Source organism: Epinephelus lanceolatus, chromosome 4 (genome assembly GCF_041903045.1).
Source record: "Epinephelus lanceolatus isolate andai-2023 chromosome 4, ASM4190304v1, whole genome shotgun sequence".
In the NCBI taxonomy this organism is placed as follows: domain Eukaryota; kingdom Metazoa; phylum Chordata; class Actinopteri; order Perciformes; family Serranidae; genus Epinephelus; species Epinephelus lanceolatus.
Genome location: NC_135737.1, coordinates 45,752,344 through 45,778,133, shown reverse-complemented (window position 1 = coordinate 45,778,133; position 25,790 = coordinate 45,752,344). Strand labels below are relative to the sequence as shown.

The window sequence follows — 25,790 nt, the reverse complement described above, 5'->3', positions numbered from 1 at the left end:
CCTTAATGTTAATGTTGTGCAGCCGAAGTCAGAGGGATGCCTACAGTTGGCTCAGAGATGAAGATGAAGATGGTAATGAGGATGATGAATCCACCTTGCCTCTTTTATCCATCAGTGCACACCATCTGGGTGTGAATGTGATGTGTCACAGTGAGCCAGCCAGGCGATGATTAGCAGGGCCTAAGTGATCCATTATGAAACGCAGCCTCTTACTACTCACTGTTCTACTGCTCAGGCCTGTTATTGAATACTGGGCACTGTGGGAGACAGGCTGGCTGGACTGCTGATCTTATCACATATCTAATGCCTTACACTTCAGGGACCCCGAAAAGACACTGATTAGGTATATTTGGTTAAATTTTGTAGCAGGAAATCTTCTGTTTTTTGAGGGGTGAGCAGCAATTTGATAACTCACAAAATAAGATATCATACTTGATGGTTATAAAACTTAAATAAAAATGTGTCACTATCAAACAGATTCAATTTATCCATGATGATGCAAACGGCGTGTCTCTGACGTCCGTCTTAAGTCTGGCATCATTTCTGCAGTAATTTAAAGCAGGACGGCACGTGCGAGATTCATTCATCCGTCTGTTGTGGCCACTGGCTTGTGTTCTGAGTGTGTGACATCATCAGTGAATCAGGCGCGCAGGCATACCGGGAGGAATTGTTCCATGGCGACCAGTTGCCATAGAAATGTTCCCATTGTGGAAAAGTTGAGAGGCTCAGAGGAATGCACAGAAACGTGGCATGTCAGAGGAGGAGACAAATGTTCAGGTTATTTTCCACCAGGGGTGCAGATATCGCACCAGCCTGCTCCACTGGAACAATTAATGTCTTGCTTTCTCATATAATTTTGTGTAATAACTTCCATGTTCCTGCGTGTGTGTGTGTGTGCGACAGAAGAACAAAGAGCAAAACAAGCAAAAAGCAAAATGTGTCTGCACTGCTGTGTTTTGCAGCTGACGTTTGATTAACAAGAAAAGGAGTCAATCAGCCTATTCAACGGCACAGAATAGATTCCTGCTGTATTTTAATTAGCTTGAAACATGTGCAGTGCAATAAATACAAATGCGTCTGAGCCACTTAGGAAACCTGTGACGTCGTGTGACGGCTGCACGATAACAAAAAGCGCTCAGGCTTTCTGATATAACTGAGCCTGAAAAGCCATGTTGGGTTATTAAATCAGATTTTTAATATTTTATTTGAACAAAATTCTGAAATCCTTAAAGTGTGTGTGTTCAGGCTCCCAGGTGCTGCAGATAGGGAGACACCAGTCACGTCAGTTTTATGTCACACACCCTCCGTCAGCCCGCGCCCTGCCTGCTCTCAGCTCCCAACATACGTGCTGTGTCGAAGAATCTGCTGTGTTTTTCTCTGCGCCGTCTCCGGGCCGCATTAGTAACTCAACTGTTAACCAAAAGCTAAAAGTGAACCTGAGCAGCATCATGACAGCCCCTCTGCTGTCTGTGTACACCAGACCATGAACATTCATGACTTCCTGACATTATGTTTGTTTCTCCTGCTCTCCTCATCAGGGCCTAATATCTTCACTGTAGACACAAGTCTGTCCTGATTAATATGCGGCATGATGTTGGAGTGTGTGATGGGAAAGGTGCAGCACAGCAGTCTTACTGAAGCCCTCGGCCTGCTCGGAGTGCAGCTCATGTCCTCCCTCTGTGTTCGCTCTGCTGTTCAGTAGGGCAGTGGGGAAGCAGAGGGGGGAGGGGAGCAGAGCTGGGAGCCGGCGGTGCTGTTAAGTGGAGCTGTGTGGCGAAGTGACGCTCGAGCTGTGGCTGGACCCAGTTGATAAAAGCTCTTCTTGATGTTGTTGTTTATTGAACAGCGATGATGTGAAGATGATGGAGGACACTCCGCTGACACCGTCTTGCTTGTATATAGAAAGGTTTATTACAAGAAGTACAGCATCAAATCAAGCGCCTAGGAAGCCTGAGAGAGAGTTAGAAGCCAATATGAACTGCTCTGAATAACGGCTCAATTTACCCTGCATATATAGGTCGGTTGTTTTGATGAACTTTGAGACAAAATGTGACAAGTGACAGAGAGACAATCTAGATGGAATCCAACCTTTCATCTTACTTATCTATCCTTGACCTAAGCCATAATAAAATCTTGACCTGGGTCCCTAACTAATCATATAAGACCCCGGTCGTCACATAACATGTGGCACGTCAGATACTACAATGTACTTGAATGTAACGCTTAAAGGGCCTTTTACATTTTTGTGTAAGCCACTTTGGTCAGCAACCCCTCCATGATGAGCAGCCTCGGAAAAACACTGCTTTTTTAAAATGTGAAATGGCTCTATTCAGTGTTACTACTGGTTTTAATCCCCTAGTCAATTTGTTTTGGAGAGGAGGAGACTTCTGGATAACTGAGCTCCTGGTAAAATCCTCCCGAACAACAAAAGGTGAGCACACATTTGCAGGTGTCTGCGACGTGTCGAACAGGGTAGGACAAACACTGATATATATTGTGAAACTGCTTCATTGAGTATTTTTACTGGTTTAAATCACCCGATCCATTTGTTTTGTAGAAAAAGGTCACTCTGCTGATAATTTGAATCCCACTAAAAACCTCCTGAACAATAAACACTGAAGGAATTCTAACCAGGAGAAGTTTTAGCTGGTTGTGATCCAAAATCTGACACACTGGACCATCAAGTGGACAGATTTTCATATTAAAGGGACTGCTACCTCTTAGATTTAGGAAAGTAACTTTAGGTAGGCTGTAATCTTACAACGTATCCTCACAGAACGGTTTGTGTGATATCCTATCAATTAGTGCCCCATGAATGACGTTACGTCCTTAACGTACAGTTACGTAATAAAAGTAAAGTTACTGTGGTATGGTAAGATAGATGAGGCTAGAAGTGGCAGCCTCTGGGCCAACATAGAAGTGCCAAAAACTGCAGTTCCTTGAACGACCACTTGAGGCTGGCTCCAAAACAGACCCCCATGTTAAACTGTCCAACTATACAGCAGAAATAAACATGTTTACAGTCGGGTACAAAAATCAGTTTTGGTTTTTAAAGCTAATTTGCTCCGTCATGACATCTGCAGGGGGTTTACTTTTTTTAATTAAGGACAGGTCACTTTGAGCGACAGCCTGTCTGTCGATAGCGTCCTCAGCCTCTCAGTCATACCCATATTTCACTCCTCCATAGTGCCAGCCTCTCGCCCAAATATGGTCTCTTCTGGCTCCAAAACAACAGGATGGCAACGGTAGACACGCAGAATTTAAGGCTTCACAATGACAGTTTACTAACTTATAGCTGATGTTACTATAGCTACGTCCATTATATTTGCAGTCTGTAGTTTTCTCGTCAGTCATTGTGGTCAACAGCCCCTCAGCCAAGAGAAGTGTGGGAGAAACAGATTTTTTTCAATGTAACACTTATTTATTCAACGTTTTTACTGGTTTCAGTCACTGTCTTTTTGTTTTGGTGATGAAGAGACCTTTATGGATAATTTGGCTCCCGCTTAAAACCTCCTGAATGCCTGGATCTTAAATTATAGAAGAGTGAGCGCACATTGACAGGTGCTGGGCTAGCAGCTGGTCTCTGACATGCCAAACAGTGTTGGAGACACACTCATTTGTACCTTGAAACTGCTTTATTCACTGTGTGTACTGGTTTAAATCACCGGGTCCATTTGTTCTTGAGATGAAGAGGCCTCTGCAGATAATTTGTGCACACCTCCTAAACAATGAACACTGAAGGAATTCTACTTGGGAATTCACACTCGACACATTGGATAAGTTTGAGCTTATTGCATTCTGCAATCTTCCCCAATAGATGCCACTAAATCCTGCACACTGCTCCTTTAATTAGAGCATTTTGTGCCTCCAAACTCCAGAAATGACAAGTTTTCTTTGCAGACTTTCTTCCTGTCAGGGTAGAAATGTCTCTGAAACAGCATTCACATCATCATGGTATACTCTACTGGAAAAAAAAATAGAATTGAAATCAAGTTGAGGGGCATTAGCGAAGGGTGAGACAGGAGTTTCTGAGTTGTATATCCCCAAAGATGTATAAAGCCCTCCCACACCATACTGAAATGATTTCTCTGGGCAACTGTTTGAAAACAAATAAAACAAATTCAGCTGTGGGTGGACAGCATTAACTGCCTGACATCTGATTTTTAATTAAAGATCAACACAATATATCTTTCTAACCCTCCTCGAGGGTGCATGTCACATCTCCTCCAGATTATCCTCCCTCTGATCTGTGAGCTGCTCTGCGGCACAAGAGGATTATCACGCCTCGCGGCAGCTGCTGATGCCATCATGAGCTCGGGATTCCCCCTCGCTCTGGCAGGGCCTTTCTGACAGATGATTTTGTTCCTGTTTGTTTGTTACTCAGCTGGTATTTTGTTGCTGTTAAGATGAACTGACAGGACAAGGTCAGGGTGATGTTTCTGAGATGACGTCCGGTGTTTCCTAATTCGCTGCATATCAGATGAGGTCTGTTATGAATGCTGACTCATTAATGAAAGGAGGGAAGAGAGGAAGATTTTAAAATGACTCAACTGTCCAAATGCTTGTTTTGTTTGCTAGTGGTTCATTTGTTCTTTCTCGAAATGAAAGCGGGTGAAACTGGAGCGTCAGCGAGGTCACCAAGGGGCTGAGCACAACCTGTACCTGTTAAGATATACTTGTCTGCCTAAACCAGTCATCAGATTGCTCAGCCAGCCAAGTGTGTTGACCCATATTGAGTAACAACACGGCAGCGTCAGCTCAGCATGCGGCCTTTGCTGTTGACGTGCGCCGTTTCCCACGTGAGTACAGGTAGGGCTATAAAAAGAGTTAGCAGACAAAGGAACTTGTCAACATCCGATACTCCCTTTGTGGTTTGACTTTACAGAGCAGACAGATTTGATGGAGGACAGACGGGAGGAGGGGGTCCATCCTTTGTCTACTGTCTGGTTCTGTACACTCACTGTGGGGGAAATTACCTGGACACAAAGCTTTATCAGTTTCCTTTCAACACATTTTCCTATATAATTACTTGAATATTTGCAGATGCATCTAAGGTCTACAAACAGCCACATCTGGCACAGCTGTAGACGTCTGCTTTTCTCTCTATGCCTTCTTGTCTGTAGTCATAGGTGCAGCAACGTACTTGTAGCTTGAGAAGAGTCAGCTCAGTTACCCTTAATGTACTATTAGTGTGCTCATTAGCCATCTGGCTAATTTACCAAACCACTTTAGTTACATTGTGGTGACAACTATTGGTATCATTGGCTTGTACTTTTCTCACCTTTTGTTTGTACTTGGTGAGGTGAAATAATCTGCCTGTCTGTGTTTCATAAGACAGCAATAATGAGCTGCACAAATGTCATAATAATTTGTTATATAATAGTTGTTGTCTCCGCTGGTTGCCTGGCAACTTCCTGTGACGGCAAGACCCCTGGAAGTCACTGCGCCCAGCTAAGGCATAGTGATGAGCAGACAGTGTCGTTCCTTCATATTAACACATATAAATGTGTCAGACCTATCGAGAGTTGATACGTTTTGCAAAATATGGTGTCAGTTTCTCTGTGACAGTCATTATAGTACATGCACGTTCAACAGCTAGTGCTGCCCGCCCCACAAAACTTCTCTTTCATGCATAAAATATTAATTTTGATGCTTTGATTCAGCATCCCATTTGTATGTGTGTAGGCCATGTAGGCTTAATACAATGTTACAGAAATCTCTGTCATTCTTTGAGGGGCAAGTAGCCGACGTCTCAGTTACCTTTGCAGCCTTAGGGCAGATTTATACTTGTGCGTCAGCTCTATGCAGAGCCTACGCTGCAGCCTACACACGTGGCCTACACCATTGTGAGGAGTTATTTTTGTGTGTTGGTGTGTCTGTGTCACTCTGCAGTTACACCTTCAAAACACTAGTCCACAGCAGGGTTTCTGTGAAGTGCTGTAAAGTTTAGTTGATTCAAAACACACATTAAACACACATTAAACATGGCTTAATAGAGACAATTTCAAACCCAAGTACACAAATCAGCTTCACTATAACTCACAGCATTCACAGACAAACACTTGTCTTTATTTGGACACATTTTCCCCACAAATACAACATGCTAACGTTATTAGCACAGGTCTATGGCTTTTTACATTGTGTAAATTAGCCTAGCAGCTAGCAGACATTTCCTCTGCTCATATGAAGCCAGGGACAACAGCGACATTTAACAAAGGTAACGTGACAAAATTCGGCTCCATTACAGCTCACAAGATTCACTGACAAAACAACTGTCTTATACTAAACATGTTTTCCAAACAAATACAGCATGCTAACAGTATTAGCACAAGCCTGTGGCATTTTACATTGTATAAATTAGCCTAGCAACTAGCAGAGATTTCCTCTGCTCACATGAAGCCAGGATAAATCACACACAAGACATAAAATGCTATTTTTGTTCACATGGTGTCGTAACAATATGGAATATGAATTCCCGATCACATTTCATTGCTGAAGTCTTGACTCTTGCCCTGTTTAATCAGGTCTCATTCACTCGCTGTAGCACAAAGTGTGAGCAGATCCCTACGATAACAGTTTGTGGGAAAAGATAGTGGATACAGTTAGTGGATTCGTAAGTGGCTTGACATCATACCGGGAACTAAAAACAGTTGCTCAAAAAGATTAGTTCGTTAATTTTTGCCAATCACTAAGAAATAGTCCAGCACATATCCCCCACAAACCACAACTTGTTGTTTTTCCACCTTTTTCTATGGTTTAAACAGACAAGATTAAACATGTTAATCAGTGATATGAGAGTGATTTGGTTGTCATGATTCCAACATGAACACAGTCCCACTTATGAGCAGCTGCTTTATAATAATTGTTCAGCACAAATCAATATGCTCACGAGCGTGCATGCACGTTTACGTTTGGTTGTTGGCATACAGCTTGTGACTCATTAAAAGCATTGATTGGTGCGTAAGAGAAAACTCCTCACTTTCCAAGGCCTTGAAGTACACTGAAGTTGTTGAAGTGCTGTGAACACAAGAGTCCCCTCTCCATGAAAAGACAACACTGGGTTATCCTGTGAGTCACGATGTATTCAGGCGCTGGCTCACATTCATGCTGAGCTGTGCTGCTGCACCAGTTTTCCCCTGAGTCACACTCTTTTTTTTTTCTCTTGTCGTTTCAGGTGAATGTTGATGACACCATTGAAATGTTACCAAAATCAAGAAGAGCGCTCACCATTCAAGAGATTGCTGCATTAGCGCGATCTTCCCTGCATGGTAGGTGCATCATTTAACACTGAAGTTTATTAATGCAGCTGATAACTAGGCACAGGTGTTTGTACACCCTGTAAATGTTTGAATGCACGTACTAAAAATGTGTAGTCATCATAAAAGTTATACAGTTGCCTAACCCATTATTTTTTCCTTGCAGGCATTTCCCAGGTTGTGAAGGACCATGTGACAAAGCCTACAGCCATGGCTCAGGGCAGAGTGGCCCACTTGATAGAGTGGAAAGGCTGGTGTAAGCCCATCGACACTCCAGCAGCTCTGGAATCAGACTTCAACTCTTACTCCGACCTCACTGAGGGAGAGCAGGAGGCACGCTTTGCCGCCGGTAAGACTTCTGTTTTCTTGTTTTCTACATAAATATTACAGCCTGCTTTGGGACACTCACAGTTTAAGCTGATCCAGGGTTTTTGAATATGCACAGATCAGTTGAAAACAAATACACTGAAGAGGTGGCACACACACCTCGGGCAAGAGCGCAACAAAAGTGTGAGAAACTAATGAAATATCACAGAGGAGATCCCAATTAAATGAAAAACCATCGAAACAAAAAGGTGAACATGTGTAAAAAGGAGCAGATGAGTATTTATGTCACATGATCATTAGTCAGTAATAATCAAGACGTTGCAACGATGACATACGATGCAATAACTTCCCATATTGAGAGCGCAAGGATGCTGCACGGGTTATTACTTCTCCAACTCCACAAGGTTTTCCTCTTTGCTGGACTCCCACACATTTCTTTTGGCGTGTTTCACCTCCATGGCGAGCTGCTATCTGTCTGTGTGTCTGGGTTTACTGCTGATCAGTGCGTCATTTCATGCGGCATTTCTGTTGGTTGGTTTGTAGACGTAGGTGGTAACAGCAGTCACACAGTGAGATGGTCATCCCAAAGTTATGACACTGTCGGAATTGATCCCAAGACCATGATAACAGCCGTCCCTGACCCTCTTACGGTGTGACATAAGACCATCGTTTTACTGTAGAGCCACGACCAAAGATATCGCCACGTTTCTTTCACGTTTCATCTGGGACAGCCCAAAATCACACACTGTATATTGGGCTTAAAGAAAACAGAGTGTTTTCCAGTAGGTGAGAACGCTTCTGACATGAGCGACTTCCTGCTGTGTGCTACATGCATGAAAAGGAAACTCTGGTCAATAACTGGGTTTCCATCCAAATGTATCGCAAATTTTAAGCAAATTTTGTGAAAATGCGCTAAAGAAAATACGAATTTATGAACGTTTCCATTCATTATTGTTTTGCGAGTATTTGGAGTCAACAGGTCAAGCAGTAGGTGGTGCTTCTCGTGAAAAATAAAAATAAAAATGCAAAACAACACCCGTAGAAGAAGAGGGCGCCATGAGATGACGTCATTGAGAGCGTCTCATGTCCACAACTGCTGTAAACAACTACCAGCACATCCATGACTTCGACGAGATGGAGAGATTCCTTGGGAACTTCTTGGCTATTGCGAGAGCTCTCATCACACTCATATCAGCGTTGTCAGCGTACATAAGTGTCCTGAAAAAGAAATGAGAAAGACTACACTCACTGACCTCAGTACTACTGTTAGAGATTGGGAGAAGGGGACCACCGCGTCGTTGTCCGCGTGTATGGGAACGTAGGCGCATAAAGGACTTTTGGGAAGTAGTTGTCCAGCAGAACTTCACTTCCCAGTGAAGTAGAAATAGGATCCGGTAGCCTACGTTATCATTTATTCGCTAAATCTGTTTCCATTGCCAAAAGTCTCATTTTCCTAATATCGATACACTGACTTTTCCACCCCCTCCACACTTAAAAACTTTTATGCAGTATTTCAGCCTTTTTTCGAATTTCTGGCGTTTCCATTCAAGTTTTTTTTTCGCAATTGTTGAAAATGCAAATAAAAATAGTCGGATGGAAACCCAACTAATGTCTGGACCTGATTCTCCCGACAGTGATCAGAAACAATTCAAGGAAAGGCTAAACAGTATATCAGCAGTTCATCAAGGTTATTTCCTTAGATCAGTCAAATCAAAGCAAGTTGAAAGGTCACCTCGCTCCACATCTGTCTCAAAGCTTTGGACGAACCCTTCAAAAACAAGCAGAGTCCACACAGCAGCTTCACCTCTCTGGCCCTCCTTCTTATTGCATGCTGAGATCTGATTACAGCGATCAGATCATCACGTTAAAACACCAGGTGTAAGTGCAAAGGACCCTGATCAGATGTCATTATCCAGATACAGTTCCCAGATACAGATCACAGGTTAATGCCAGGTGCAGATGGGGTGTTCGACTCCTCAGCCACAGTCATCGCCCTGCACTCCTCTCCTCCATACATACAGATGATTTGCTCCTCTCATCCGTCTCCTCTTATCTTTTACTCACCTCATCTTTTACTTTTCTTTCATTCACTCCCGCCCCCTTTATTCATTACCCCACTTCACCCTTTTCACACTGTCCCCTCTTTTAATGTCTCTTTATCTCCTCTTTTCCTCCGTCTTTTTCACCCTGCCTGCTCTGCCTCCGTTCTCTGGCTCGCTCCCTGCAATGCAGACTCTCAAGGTTAATTTGCACAGTAAGGTTTTGCTCCTGGCTAGTGCCACCGTGACTGAGTGATTTTCCACCGAACCTCCTCTGTTCTCCTTTCTGTTTTTTCTGTCCACTTTTATATCTTACTATTTACATCACTTCTCTTCTGATGCCCCATCTTTGAGATCCATTATCACAGTAAAGGGTCCATTTCAGTATTCTTCGGTGAGGATAGTGGTTTCATGTGTAACTGTAATGATGATTCAAACAAGCTGAGTTCTTGATAGATCATTATTTCATGTTTTATTTAATAGTATATGATCAGAAAAGCTTGAATCTGGCCAATGCATATATTAAATCAATTTATTAAGCCCTGTTTCAGTGTAAATGGCACATAAACAACCTTTTATTTAATCAGTAGAAGTTGACTAGCAGTCCAGAGACATTACTACACATTATATTTCTCCTTGTCTCTTCAGCTTACATCATCGCGTCCACTCCATCAGGGAGCCAGTTGTGCTGACTCCATTTATTTTTGCCAACTACTTTCCTTGTAGCCCTGTGATGGTGTTACTGAGGGTGACTGGACACACTGCGTGAATGTCAGCGAGCACGTTCGTCTATAAAGTGAACATGTGCGAATGTGTGAAGTGAGTGTGTGGTGTGTTGTGGTCTGTATGCAGCAGGCTTGTTACAGGAGAACACAGCGGCGTGTGTTTGTGTGGGAGGCATCCTGAGAATTGAAAAATGCAGGTGGGGTTGTCCTATTGATGGTCTGACTTCTGCCAGCACACACACACACATTCTTTGAAGGTAATCCTGCAGTGTCTGTTCGCAGTGCATGAAACTGGCTGCCAACCTTGACCAACACAAAGAGGCTTATGTCACTGTGTGTGTGTGTAGGAAAGAGAGAGTGTGTGAGTGTGAGAATATGATAGTACATGTCTGTAGCTGCATCTATGTGTGCATTAGAGTGCCGTTTTTCCAGTTTCTGGTGCACCGTTGTGGACAGCAGAGGTTTATGTGGACTGACCAAGTCCTGCTCACCAGGTTAACACGGTCACAGCAGCAAACAGGCCTGTGGGAAAATCCAAATTTGGAAACTGGCAGTAGGTGTTGGAAAAACTGTAGTTGCTACAAGCGACAGCCCAATCAACCTGATCTCACAGAAATACATGCAATGACCACAACCTCTTAATGCCACATTACGTGTGGTGGCACACATTGGGTCTCATTCATGAAACGTGAGCAGAAGATATTTGTATGTAAACTGTTTGCAGATGGAAATTTACGTGCATGTCCGCATTCATCAATATTTTAGTAGTTCCAATCTTTTCGTAGCTACTAACAAAATCTACTCCTGCTCCTGACCATTCGTAGTGCTTGTGTAAATTTAGTAAAGCACATAAATATTGCTTGTCACTATTGGAAATTACAATTTTAACTCGTACTGCTCTCTTGTTATGTACACAATGCCTTTGAAACACGTAATCTAAACATGACAAAATATTAAAAATATAACACATTTAGTTAAATTAGTTGGCAATTAGCAGGTTTAAGATCCAGATTAGGTTCATAATTGTGAATTATCTATGTAAATCGACTCAGTAGATTACACGTTCTTTCTGCATGTTGAATGATGATAATAAAAATATCCGTAAGGACAGCCGGATCACAGCCTCTTTGGCCACGGTGCTTGGGTTCAGCAGGAGCAGCAGGAGCAGCAGGTGGTGGAGCCACGAAGGAGAACGCGCCAGCTGAAAGAATTATTTGAGACAACACGTTTTTTTTTTTGTTTGTTTTTTTAATCATTTGAATGAATAAATCTGATTTGAAAAATGTTTAATTTACGTTGTATGAAACAGAGCTTTAGGCTATTAAGATTCAAATAATTTGAAGATGATGCATACAAACTGCTGTAGGCTATATGTTATCGTATCATTTGTTAAAATAAATGTTAAATAGCTCTACATTCCGACAGCCATCACTGATTTAGAGTTTATCCATTATGCACAAAACATCTCTGGTTTCCCGTTCCCACTTCATTCAAAACCCAAAAATGAATCTTCTGTTTGTTTGGTGACCGCTGTATTTTTTGTGTGTGTGCTTATGCGTTTCTTTGCCTCCAGTTTCATATCAAACCATTTACGCTTCACCTCTGACATGGTTCTTTGTACCACGGAGACAACATTAACAGCATCTGTTACCTCCCTCCAGGCCTTTGCTTTGCCTGTCCCTGTCACACCACTACTAACTGAAGAAAATAAAATGTTTTTTCTTAAGTCCACTTCACCCAAAATTATTTCGATCTCAGCTTCGAAAAATTTCTTTTTTCTTTCTCTCTCTTTCTTTCTTTGCGCCATGACTGACAGGTCGACTGGATGCACCTACACCTCCTTATATGGTGGTCATTGGCTATTCATGGGCGGGGATTTATGCTAATTGCTGATTACCGGGAGCGCACTGTCACTTTACGATGGATTGGCATTCATGATCATACACACGTGTTAACGATCAAATCTGAGTTTCCCCCAGCGTTCCTGAATCCGGAGTAGGTTTTTAGTGGAGTAAGCTTTTATGTGCAAATCTACACACAGATTTACTCACTTTTTATGAATCAGATCCACTGTGTAGTGGGGCACGGTTGGGTTTAGGCACCAAAATTATTTAGTTAGGTTTAGAAAAAGTTGTGTTTTCAATTAAAATGACTATGTTTCTTATGTATGGGACAAAAGTGCGTCATAAAGTGACGTAAGTAGGTGACATGTAAAGGATGTAAATACATCAAGTTAACACAAGCCAACATTGACTTTTAGTTTCACAAACAGCTGCCTCCTGTCACAGTGGGCACTTTTTACCTGCCATACTGCCATCTTCTTGGCTCACTCAGTAGTTTTCACTCTGCCCGCCTCTCCACCACACCTACCTGCCACTCTACCTGTCCACACAACTCTCGCTCCTGCTGCTCCACCACACCCACCTCATCAAGCTAGCACCACTCACCTGTGGATCATTACCTCCTGCCACTATAAAGACTCCAGCTTGACAGTCTCGTTGCCAGATTGTTCTTTGACATTCCTATGCAAGGCTTTTCCAGCATTTATTCCCGGACTGCTACCTCCCCTGCCTCTGACCCTCCTGTTTCATCTGCTCCCCGGTCAACCGCTATGCCTTCTGTCCTTGCCCAAGAGCTCTCCCTCTAAGTTGCTGGTTTCTGTTCACCTGTTCCCTGTGGCTGTTTGGAGAGACTGTCACCTAGCTCTCCATAGTGAGTTTACGCGTCACCGTGTGGCTACACAATCTGCCTTTGTGTGTGCGCATGGATTCGACTCGTGATTGCTGCTGACTGCATGCCAACGCGCTCCAAATTTACAAATGGTTCAGTTTGTATGAGCGTGTGCTCCAGCCCTCTGAGTGAGGATTTCTGAACTCACCCCTATACGGACATGGATGGAGCCTTCTGTCCGTACTCTGTGTTCACGTTGTCCATATTTGTGTTGGTTTTCTGAAAGCTTCCTCCACTGTGGCTTCGTTTCTTGTTGTGCGATACTTCTGACTCTGCCCTTTAGTGCCATCTATTGGCTGTCTCTGTCGCATCATAAAGGATACTTGGAAGTATGAGGGCCTTGACGTTTACAACATTTGAAACGCACACGTCTATGTTTGTATGTAAAGGGAGCATAAATGAGCCCTTAGGGTAGAAACGGAGCAACGGTGTGCCACGGTGTGTGTTTGTCTGTGTCTGTGTATCAGAGGAAGAAACAGACTCTGTTTCATTTTCAGATTTGATAGTAAGCACATTTTTGCAAAATTGGGACACATATAAACAGATTATTATAATTTCTATATGACACCTTTTACAAAGTTACCATTTCATTTTGATATTAACATGACAATCGGCTCCAGTGATTGAGACTTTGATACTTGGCTGTCCAAATGTTATTTGTATCTTGTAATAAAAGTCTAAATTTAAATCTGTTTAGCTTGTATTTTGTACACAAAGTAATATTGTTAAGTATTTCTATAGTCTGAATTAAACAAGGTCACCTCCTACATGTTGCTGGCTATGGTTTTATTGTCAGAACACAGATATAGTTGTGTGTGTGTGTATCTTTCTGTAGGCGTACAGTTCGTCTTTATCCCTATTCTTGGCATTTATGTATGGTATGTGGGTCAGTGACATAAAAACGTCTGAATGCAGGTGAAAACTGTCTTTCTTCCTAAAGTGAAAGGAATTAGAGGAGGCTTTCAAAAAAGAACTAGAGCAGCCTGCACACACACACGGTTACAGTTGCTGGAGGATGTGCGAGTGTTTGTGAGGAGAGTTCAGGGCCCATAGTGGAAGATGAATGAGAGCATCGATCTCTCTCTGTGGGAGACCACGCATGAATACTGAGCGCTGAGCAGAAAGAGAGACAGAGGCACAAAGAGAGTGGGACTGAGGACAGAGATTCAGAGAGATAGAAATCAAAATGAGAAGTGAGGGACGAGGCTGAGAGATTGGGAGGTGAAACAAAAAGGAGCGGCAGGAATGAGGAGAGTCGGGTGAGTCGATAGAGCGTTTCACTGAGGGAGAGGATTAGAAGACAGGCGTGACATGAAGGAGAGAGTGGACGGACAGAGAGGAATACAGAACAGATGGACTGAGTGGACCAAGCTGGGCACAGAGATAAAAGAGACACAGAGTCTTCCTCCTGATTGGCCAGCTCCTGATGATGATTGGAGGGGATTGGTCACTGGGACTTTGTAGTTTACTGGTTCTGGCACATGCTGAGTCACCCCAGCCACACACACACATGGCATAAAACTTCAATTTTTACTGGCCTGGTGTGGCTGCACATTCTGACAAATAAAGGCCTGTAGCAAACGGCTCAGACCAGGGTCCGACACCAACACAGCTGTGCTCCATTGACTCTAATGCAGTCGTTTCAGATTTCCTTCATTTTCAGGCTGGTTTTGTGGATTAGGAGCTAAATGTTTAAATGTTGTGTCTGGGGCACGTCGAGTATTAATGATACTCGTTACCTGGAGAGGTTGGAAAAAGATATACGTTTCTTCCCTGTTCCAAAACCAAAATCAAACCCTGAAAAGTGTAGGGTTAGCTAGCTAGCTACTGAAGATATAGCCTACTGAATGTATACACATGCTGCTTTTGCTTTTAATGATTATAACCGTGAAACAAAGACCGACCCTGCTGTACAGGAACCAGTGAAGGGAAGCAGGGAAACTTTGCTCATATTCAGCCAATACACTTGTATTTATTATTATTTATTTAGGTCCAGTTTGTGCATGTGTGTGTTCGGACCTGACAGAGTGAAAAATTGAATTTCCCCTTGGGGATTAATAAAGTATATAAATTAAATTTAAAAAAAAAAAAATGCAGAATTCAAAAATGTATTGACTCTGAATCTTGCTAGCATAACATTAGCTTACTGGCTAATAGTTGGGCCAAAGGGCTCCATGAGCTGGGCAGACTAGAATATCTCCCATTGCTAAGTCATGTCTAAGGGTCATCCTGTTTATCGGAGTAGTGAATAACATTTCCGTTGCATAATAACCTTACGGGGCGGCAATGATTGTTCCAGGTATTAAGTAAACCCTCAGGTGTTACCAAGAAAACTAAGTTACGGCTTGTAAAAAACCAAGGTAAGGTAAGGTGAAAATTGAATGTGCCCGAGGGGCAATTTAGAATACAGACAGTAGTCATTAGTACAAATACATCACACAAGTGCCCAGTATCACACACTGTCGGGTAAATCATGGACATCAAGGGTCAATGCTTGTTAAGATAAGTGATAGCAGACAGGACAAAGGAAAATCTGTAAAACTTTGTGCTGCTTTTAGGGAGACAAAACCTCCGCCCTGATGGAAGCATCTTAAACTCAACATGGAGGGGATGCTGAGAGTCTGAGACAACAGACTGGGCTTTAGAGGTGACCCTCTCTTCACAGAGATGCTGGAGGTTATTTAAAGTAACGCCAGTGCTCTTACAGCACAACTTGACCACTTTTGGTTGGACCAGACAATGTTAAAAGAAAGAGGGGACTTGATAAAAGCAGAAGAGAACAATTTTATGATTGCATGATTTACATTGAAACTCCTCAGCTTCCTTAAAAAGAAAAGGCGTTTGCTGGTTTGCCTTCTCACAGCTGACGTCAATGTTCACATCAAAATTCAACTTGTCATCTCGGAGGGCCTCCTCCAAAAATCAATAAACATCTTATTGGTCTTAGACACATTAATGTGGAGGAAAGACTGAACGACTACTCTTTCTATTTATTTCTTTGGTAAGTGACCATGGTATAAGCAGGATAATTCCCTTCGAGGTGTGCATGATCACTTTTTAACGGCCTTTGTGGAGGTGGTTTACGCCTCCACCAAGGCTGTTAAGAAGTGATAATGGACACCTCGTCGGGCATTATCACTTACCTCTTTTATTATCTTTGACAGAATGGCATTCATTTACAACATCTGACTTCCACCAGCACACAAAGAGAGTCTGTAAAGACACAGACTTATTGTACTCCGGTGAATCAGATGAATCAAAATCAAAAAACCTATTGACTTCGAGATGAGGAAACTTATTCACAGGTTTTAGGACTTGTTCCTGCAGCACTCTGTTGGGTTAAAAGACAGTTTGGTAGCAGCAGAGTGGGGAGTGTGAAGTTAATTTGTGGTATTAGTGGAATTATTTCTAAGAAACATTTACATTATGCTAAATTTCCCATGTGAGTCGTGATGCTACAGGTGATTCCCTCTTGCTCATCAACACAACAATGATGCCAACCCTGTTAACTTTACTTACATATGTCTCCTGACATTTCCAGTCACATACAGATTTTTTTCTGTGCTTTCATTGGCTCTTCTTTGTGCTTCCTCCAACGTACTCTCTGCTCTGCACTGACAGGAACACAACCTGCACAACAACACTATCAAACACTCACTGACAGCCATCTTAAGTGCACCAGCTAAATGACCACTGAAGAACACCGACTGTAACGGGAGTGCTGTCTGTCTCGTCTAATGCTATGGCGTGCACTTTGTTCGCCACACAAACCCGCCAGTCATAAACAGCTACATGACCTGGAGACAAAAAGGACCGCTGCCTCCTTGTTACCATGCCAATCATTTATTTGTCTGTGTACACGTGCAGCTCATGTGTGTGTGTACGTGTGTGTACGCAGGTGTGGCCGAGCAGTTCGCCATCGCGGAGGCTAAGCTGAGGGCCTGGTCCTCTGTGGACGGCGACGAGTCCAACGATGACTCATACGATGAGGACTTTCTGCCTTCCAACGAGCCCACCACACAGAGCACAGGTATGTACACACACACACAAACACACGTTACATCTATACAGCACAATAACAGCGGTAAAGCTACATTTATTTCCTTCACATTGTCTCCCTCGTTCCTAATACCCCGTCACACAGCCTCTTCCTCATCCATCACCCCCCTCCCCTCCCTCTGTATCTTTCATTGTCCCAGTGCCCTAGTTTTCATCCTCTCCCAACATTTTTTTTTTGTTCCTCGGCGCAATTTGATATCCCTCCTGCAACTTTAATATCATTTCCTTTGCTGCAGAGACAGTGTCTGTGTGAGGATGGTGTGTGAGCGGGTTATAAATACACAGAGTGTATTTGACCATGGCTGTGTGTATGCATGTGGGTGTGTGTGTATACCGGAGCTTTCATCTTGATTACACTGAACCACCAATAACCTGTACTGCAGGCAGCTAATAACATTCAGCTCAGGGTTGCTTCTCTATCTTCATATATCCATCTATGGCTTCTTACCTTCTGGCAAAGGCCATTCAGTGGGTGGAGTTTCACACGTACCGGCCTGGAGAAGATTTTAATCAACTCTGCATGAAACCAGTGCTGCAACACTTCTCTTATTGAGAGCAGATTATATAGAGCTTCACACTTGATGATAATACAGTTCTCAATCTCATCACAGTTTGATTTTGCAGCCAGGTTCTTAACGCTACTGTAATCAGATTGTTTGTTACATAGATCTTGATATTTTTCCACATTATGTGTTTTGCAGAAATTCCTACATTGGGTACAGTGTTGTATCATATATTTTTCAGAATTTTCCTACATATATCTTGGTTCTTTTTTTCTCATTTTTCCACCCATGTTCTGCAGCAGATCAACATATTTTCATAATTGTTCGTATGATATCCTACAAATTTGCGCCCCACGAATTACGTTACATTACATTACCTTAATGTACAGTTATTTTTAGATGACTCAAAGTTCACTCAGTGTTCAGACGGATCTGAAATTGTGATTCCAGGGACAAGTCAGTTTTCTGTGACCCATCCACCCCCCAACCTGCCTCCTTACAAGCACTTGGGACTACTTCCTTGTTTACTGCCATCATCGTATTGGTCACTTGAATGCAGCCTTTTTTTTGTATGAATTTGTTGCATTGTTTTTTGTAGGAAAACATAAGAAGAATTAGTGAGAACAGCCTAATATTTTAACATGCAACTTAATTAGTGTATTGGCTGCTTTAAAAAATAGAACACTGATATTATTTCTCAGACATTTCTTTTTAAGCACTGGAAGCTTAAAGGGGAACTAATGTTTTTTTCAACCTGGGCCCTATTTTCCGATCTACTTTTGTCTAAATGAGTGATAGGATGTTCAATATGTGACACTTCTCCAGTACGAAGCTAGGCCTGACCTGCCTGTGTAGAGGCAGATAATGTATCATTTTATACTAAAGGTGAAAATAAGGTCAGTTACACAAGGTTTTGGAAGCAGTTGATCAAATGTCAGATCTGGCAATAAAAAGGACTCTTTAGAGGTGTTTTGGTAAGTCGAGTAGTTTTTGCGTAGTCAAGCTCTGGGAAATCAAATGGAGCAGAACATTTTGGGGTCAGGGTGACCTGACCGTTGGAACAGATAGGCTAGGTTTCGCAATAGGAAAGAATCCTTATAAGAAGTTGTTTTTGAGTTAAGTGATGTTCGGAATGCTAGGGAAACTCAGATAAAGGAGTTGTTTTGATAAATTGAGGTTCGTGCGCAGTTCCAATTCTCGGAAATCAAACAGAAAGGAAAACACTTAGGGTTCCCGAGAAATCAAACCTATAGGGACAACTAGATCATAAGCCCAGACCTGTCCACACACACACACACACACACACACACCACACACACACACACACACACACACACACACGCACACAAACGAACAGACGCCCACACACTCAATAGTATAAAGGCTTTTGGAAGTTGGATAAGCGGAGCTGTTTCGGCTGTTCTGTCATACTGTTTGTGACCTGCAGCTTGTTCTATTGAGCTGTATTTTGCAAATAAAGTAATCCCGTTGGCTGTAACTTTTCTCCGTGGTTCTCCGAGTCTCTTCATTTCAGTGTTTGCTGAAGTTGAGCGATTTCCTTACACCTGCAGCCCGTGAGCTCGCACTATATTAAATAATAGGGCACTCAGGCAGCGTCAAACAACGTCAAAATACGTCCACTAAAAGTGCATTTTTTTCACACAGATAGGCTCGGATTGTTAGTATAATTATCTGACAACATAACGGAAAGGAGAAATGAACGTGTGTGTTTACCTTTAGCTGGATTCAGACATGTTCCTCTGCCTGTTGCTGCTCCCTCTCTCTCCTCGTCTGCTCTTCAGTTTCAATGAGCTCTGCGTCCGTGTACATCCGTGTGCGTCCGTGTGCTCCGTGTGCTCCATGTTCAAATAAATACAGGCAGTCATTAAATTCAAATGGCTCATCCAGATCCAGCTGGTCAAAATCGGTTTGTTTGTTGTGGCAAGTCAAAACACTCACTCAGAGAGTGAAAGTCTGGCTCTGAAATCTCACGTCTCGCAAGATGCTTCTTCTTCTTTGGTGTTTTACTATACAGTCTATGGTGTTTTACAGCAGTTGGTCTCGCGAGACTTGAGTTGTTGCAGGAAGTTACCGCTGGAGCGAGCTTACAAATGCAACTGTTTGGAGTAGTCATGGCTGAATTTTTACCCGATTTTGACCAGCTGGATCTGGATGAGCCATTTGAATTTGATGACCGTCCGTATTTATTTGAACACGGAGTACACGGACGTACACGGACGCAGAACTCATTGAAGAGCGGACGAGGAGAGAGAGGGAGCAGCAACAGGCAGAGGAACATGTCTGAATCCAGCTAAAGGTAAACACACACGTTCATTTCTCCTTTCCGTTATGTTGTCAGATAATTATACTAACAATCCGAGCCTATCTGTGTGAAAAAAATGCACTTTTAGTGGACGTATTTTGACGTTGTTTGACGCTGTCTGAGTGCCCTATTATTTAATATAGTGCACGCTCACGGGCTGCAGGCAGGTCAGCCCTAGCTTCGTACTGGAGACATGTCACATATTGAACATCCTATCACTCATTTAGACAAAAGTAGATAGGAAAATAGGGCCCAGGTTGAAAAAAACATTAGTTCTCCTTTAAAAAGAATCAACTTTATCTGTTTGACAAAAATAAGTTGGGCTTCCTGTTGAAAAAGATATTAAAAGTAACCTATGAGGTCACTTTACATTAAGTGTATGTTCAGTAAAACACATTAGGTCTCAGTCATGAAACACAAGCAGAACAAATTTGTGTGTAAACTGTTCGCAGAAGGAAATATACATGTATTTTGGCTTTTATCTTTTTGGAGGTACTATCAAGATCTACACCTGCTTCTGACTACTCTTATGTAAAAAAGTAATGCACATAAATATTGCCTATCATGAGGAGAAATTACAGTTTTAATTCATATTGTGCTCTGTTATGTTCATAATACACAGATGCCTTTGAAACACGTAAGTTAAACCTGACAAAAGATCAGAAATATAACACATTTAGCTAAATTAGTCGGCATTTAGCAGGTTTAAGCTGGTTTAAACTTGGCTAAAAAACCTTCAGGGGGAACCTATTTGTCGCCGTTTGCACATGAGAATTATAAGTGTGTGACACCAGTTGGCAGATTCACGTGATAATAAAGTAAGAGATACAAACCACTCATCAAAACAGAGCTCTATAGTGTTACATGCATTCAGGGCTCAGCCCAAACCAAGGGCAGCTATATGCACTATTGTTCAAGTTATTTATTTTACCTCAAAATATGTACATCATTTGTGAAAAATAGTTGCCAAGTTAAAAACAAATCATCCTGTAGAGCCTACATCCTTGTACCTGATTGTCCTTCATCTGTCTTCATCATCCTGAAACCAGAACACAACAAATGTTGAGGATGATTCATTTTCACTCCTGCCACCTTCAGAGAGGAAAAATATGTCTGATGTTACGTTTTTAAGTTACCTAACATAGGTAGGGTAAACAGCATTACTAATCTTTACACCTATTTTTGTTATACTATGCCGGAGCAGAGTTCACTGGGTAAATGTTTAGCCAACAAATCTGCCACATCTGAATCAATGCCCTGATAAGATATAATCTGGGCTGCCGTAACTGTAAATCAAGGATCTCTAACAATACCATGTAAATGTGTTAACAGAGGAACATGTGATTAATAATCTAATTAATAACATCTGGGGTTTGAGCCCCAGAAGCCCCCACCTTGTTTGCCCCTGGGGCTGGTTGCCAGAGGTGGGTAGTAACTAGTTACATTTACTCAGTTACATTTACTTGAGTAACTTTTTGGATAAATTGTACTTTTCAGAGTAGTTTTAATGCAAAATACTTTTTACTTTTACTTGAGTTATATTGTTTTAAAGCAACAATACTCTTACTTGAGTACAATATTTGGCTACTCTACCTACCTCTGAGTACATAATTACATACATATATATATATGTACAGTGTAAGAATATATTTGTGTTTCTTGTGCCTTGATTTATGTTATGTTTGTAAAGATTTAATTTATTTTTGTTTTAGTTAAAGGGGTATCGTTTAAAATACATGAATTTGCAGATTATTATTTTTGATTGATTGATTACATTCATGTTCTTATTTTACAACTAAATCAGACGTTACTCAACAGTTACTCAGTACTTGAGTAGTTTTTTCACCAAATACTCTTTTACTCTTACTCAAGTAATTATTTGGATGACTACTTTTTACTTTTACTTGAGTAATATTGTTCTAAAGTATCAGTACTCTTACTTGAATACAATATTTGGCTACTCTACCCACCTCTGCTGGTTGCACAGATCACCTTATGTTAAGATAGATTTTCCTTAAAGTCCTAGTTAAAGTTTCCTCAAAATAAAATCGATTGCACAAAACACCCTGAAGGCTTCTCCTAAAGTTTCTTTAAAGTGTTCACTTAAGTATTTATGGTTTTCTCCTTGTCTTGGTCTAATACTTAAGGAATCCCTCGACTGTTGCACAAAAGACCTTAGCAACCAAAGCAAGGTAAAAAACTTAGGTACCTCTGACTTTATCTTAACTGCAACATGACTGAGTTTATGGTGATAAATGAAAAACACTAACACACCCTGAGAAGAGTGTTCTGCGACCAGGAGAACCCAACTGATACACTTTTGATTTTACACTTTAGATGTAACAGAATTCATTTTTCATTGCTTCTTCCTACAGTAGTTTTCTGTTCTCTGGTATTTGGGGATCAAATGTACTTTGTAGTGCCTTCTATGACTATATTCCTTCAGAAGTTTAATCTATTCCTCCTCGGACCAATATGGTTTTCTTGTCTTCTTTTCTTCTGCAGTTTTTCTCTGTGAGATGATAACAGGCATCACAAGCGTGAGTCCAAGTCAACAATCTCCATGGAAACTTCTACCACTGTAAAATCTCTTTCAATGCAGTCAATTAGTTAATGTTTTTCCTTAATAAACGAAAAACTTTTACGGGATTCTGTGCAACTGTGTAAGTCGTTCAGGAGTGTTATACTTAAGGAGAAAACTTAAGGTGTTTTGTGCAACCGATCCCTGGCCATTAGTGGTTCTTTAAAACCTTTAAATAAGTAAAAATGTGAACAGTACTAGAAAGAGTGAAGTTTCTCTTAAGTGTCTAAATGTAGGATTAGCTGCTGTAATTCCAATCAGCGATGCTACAGGAGATGTTACAGTTACAGTATTTCTTCTCTTCTTGTTGGTCCTCTCTTCAGGACTTCATGCTCACAGTCTGTGTCTTTCCCTCTAGATGTGTCGTCATATCCTCCATACTTGAAGGACCTGATCCACAGCCAGCTTTGCCAACACCTGGGCCTGCGAGGGCCCTGTTGCGAGGGTGGAGGAGGAGGCGGAGAGGGAGGTGGCAGCGGAGAGCCGTCCCCCACGGCAGGCAGCCCGGGCTCTTCCAGCCTCTGCAGCCTGGACGAGCACCACCCGCTGCTGCGTGACCTGAGCGGCCACCGCGGGACCCACTCCCACAGCAACGCCGCTGAGCTCGCCGCCAAGATCCTGTCAGCGCTGCAGGGAGGGGAGGAGCTGCTGCTGGCCAGACTGCAGAGGGCGGGGCAGAGCGGGCACAGCGTGGGGGACTGCAGCTTCCACAGCCTGGGCGGGGGAGGGCGGGGCATCAGGCCCTGCGGGGATCAGGACTCTCCTTGCTACTCCATGTCTTACTCTGAGACGTACCTGTCACCTGGCGAGGACGACGACACCCCCTGCAAGGACTATGAGAGCCCCGTGTGCCAGGTGGAGGCGGAGGGCAACGGAGGGGAGTACCCGCCTGACTACGACCCACGCAGGAGGGTCTCAGATGTGGCCTCCTCTGGGGTCGTTTCTCTGGATGAGGAGGATGAAGAGGAGGAGGAGGAGAGGGCAGCAGAGCCAAACAACCAGTGACTCCTCTCATCTCACCTCAGTGTTTCATCCCTCCACACTCTTTGGAGGGATTTCTTTTTTGCAACAACTTCCCCTCTCCTCCATGGTGTCTGAAAAGTTTGAACCGCCGCCGCGCATGCTGTTTTTTTTTTTGTTCCTCTGACTGCGACATGAATTCATCGTCTTTGCCTTACTTGCAGCATTTCAGCTCCTACGTTCCACCATGTGACTGCTTTGTCTCCATTCGATGTACCAACTCTTTTCTTTGAAGGCGTCCAAACAATCTTTTTTATCAGTGTGAAAACAGGAGCGCCGGACTCACCACAGCAGTCCAGCGACGAACACGTGGGTGTGACGCACACAGTTTTTCGTCTCCGTCCCTACCTGCGACGCCACCGATGGACGCCACCAACAGGCAGACAGAATGACTGAGTCCAAAACTCTGACTTACCTTTGCATGTGTTTTGCAAGTGCTGAAATCGATGGGCTGACCCAGTCTTGAGCACGGTTTGTAATCTCAGCTGTTCTGTATAACCCCCGCCCACCTCCCCGACGTCTCCAAGGGAGGGAGGGCTGACACTGCACCCTGGGACCTGCCCTCCCCTCCCTCTCCTCCCCTCCCTCCCCCTCCTCCTTTGCAAGAGACAAAATAGCATCCTTTCGGGCATGGCTTGCTGAGTATGCCAAACTATTTAACCCTGTCACTACCAATTATGAGCAAATGCTGGAATGTCTTCAAAGTGACAGGACATAGTATGTATTTTAAAATAACAAAGTTTAAAAAAAGAAAAAGATTTGTCACAAATGATATAACAGAAATGATATGCTTTTATTGTACTAGTTTTCTATCACTCAAACATGTTGTTGTTCACATTATTCCAAACATCATTATGATGGACATCTGCCATAATGATCAACTATAACTACTGGATATTTTTGAGGTTCTGTGGATTCCTGCATGGAAGACACGAGAACTTTGGTTGTCTTAAAAAAAAATACACAGCAGCAGCAGCAGCAGTGACGACAAACACTGACAGAATGTTCCTGAAGTGACCCTTCGGCGATAGGTGTTCGGCAGGAAGTGGCGCAGCTGGAGAAGACAGAAAAGTTTTTTTTCTGTGAAGACGAGTTGCATCGGAGATTTTCTATATTTTTGTATGCGTTGTCTTGCTTTGATCTCTTTGCCTATGCGGCGTGCCAGTGTATGTGTTTTTTTGCACGAAGCTAATGTGGCTGTAGATTTCTCCTTTTCTTCGTTATCACTGTGTGATATAGTTTACTGGGAAAAAAAAAACTTAACGAAACAAATGTGAACAAAAAAGTTTTTATTTTCTTTTTTATTTCAAAAGAGGATACTGTGATACGGTTTGTTATTGCCATTCGTCATGATCCTCATGAAGAGCTCTCTTGTTTTCTTTTTCCAAAACTTTCCAAATGCTCTTCTTTCTTTCCTCTCATACTGACTCCTGAAAAGCTTTGCCTTTTATTCTGTACGTTCACTTCTTTTTTATGATATTTGCAAAATGGCATGTTTGTGTGACACATGCCGAAACTCCCATCTCCATGGCGATGTGAGGAGCCCTGTTGAGGTTCTCCCAGAGGGACTGTCATTCATACAACTCAGGAAATCCCATTGGACCAGATCATCGATGCATCCCGCCCACACTCATAACACCACTCGTCATTCATCCTCCGCGTGTGTGCGTGCTCGTGTGTGTGCGTTTGTGTAGAACATGCCTGGCGTGCGTAGTTATTTTCTACAAATAATTAAAGCACAGATTCAGTCCCCACGTCCTTCTTTAATGTTGTTTGACTGTTTAGAGAAGCCTCAGTGTGTGTGTGTGTTTGACGTTTTGTGTAAATGTGTATGTGGTAGTGTGTGTTTATATGTGTGTGTGTATGTGGTTGTATTGCAAGATGTCAGCAAGCTCCTCAAGCTTGCACTGTATATCCATTCCAAAACCCCTCCAATGCAGCGATTCCCTTTAAAGCAGTGTCTGGTGTAGCTGAGCTCTTGTTGGAGGTTAAACTTTTACTGGTGCTGGAGAAAAAAAAGCATACAGTACTTACATCTGGAAATTATTTTGACGCGATGACATCACTGAGTCGGACTTCTGAATTTTAAAAAAAAATGAAAATGAGGAGTCCCGGTCAGGGCAGTTGGAAAAGACAGCGACAACTCAGGGGGAACCATTGAAGCTGTGCCTTTCATTCGTCACCTTTGACCTCCCAAATTGTCTCATAGTCATCATCTTCATCATCC

At 42.5% G+C, this 25,790-nt stretch overlaps 1 protein-coding gene across 3 annotated transcripts in view; it reads left to right on the top strand.

Annotated features, from left to right (window-relative positions):
* fam131ab (family with sequence similarity 131 member Ab) overlaps window positions 1-24,319 on the top strand; it is a 32,678-nt gene extending 8,359 nt beyond the window's left edge. For all 3 annotated transcript variants that reach the window (XM_078167367.1, XM_078167366.1, XM_033631923.2), the window contains 4 exons: window positions 7,175-7,268; window positions 7,423-7,605; window positions 16,976-17,107; window positions 22,902-24,319. In XM_078167367.1, coding sequence (XP_078023493.1) covers window positions 7,199-7,268; window positions 7,423-7,605; window positions 16,976-17,107; window positions 22,902-23,548 — 1,032 coding nt within the window. In that variant the 5' untranslated portion in view covers window positions 7,175-7,198 and the 3' untranslated portion in view covers window positions 23,549-24,319. The remainder of the gene's footprint in view (window positions 1-7,174; window positions 7,269-7,422; window positions 7,606-16,975; window positions 17,108-22,901) is intronic.
* The last annotated feature ends 1,471 nt before the right edge of the window (window positions 24,320-25,790 follow it).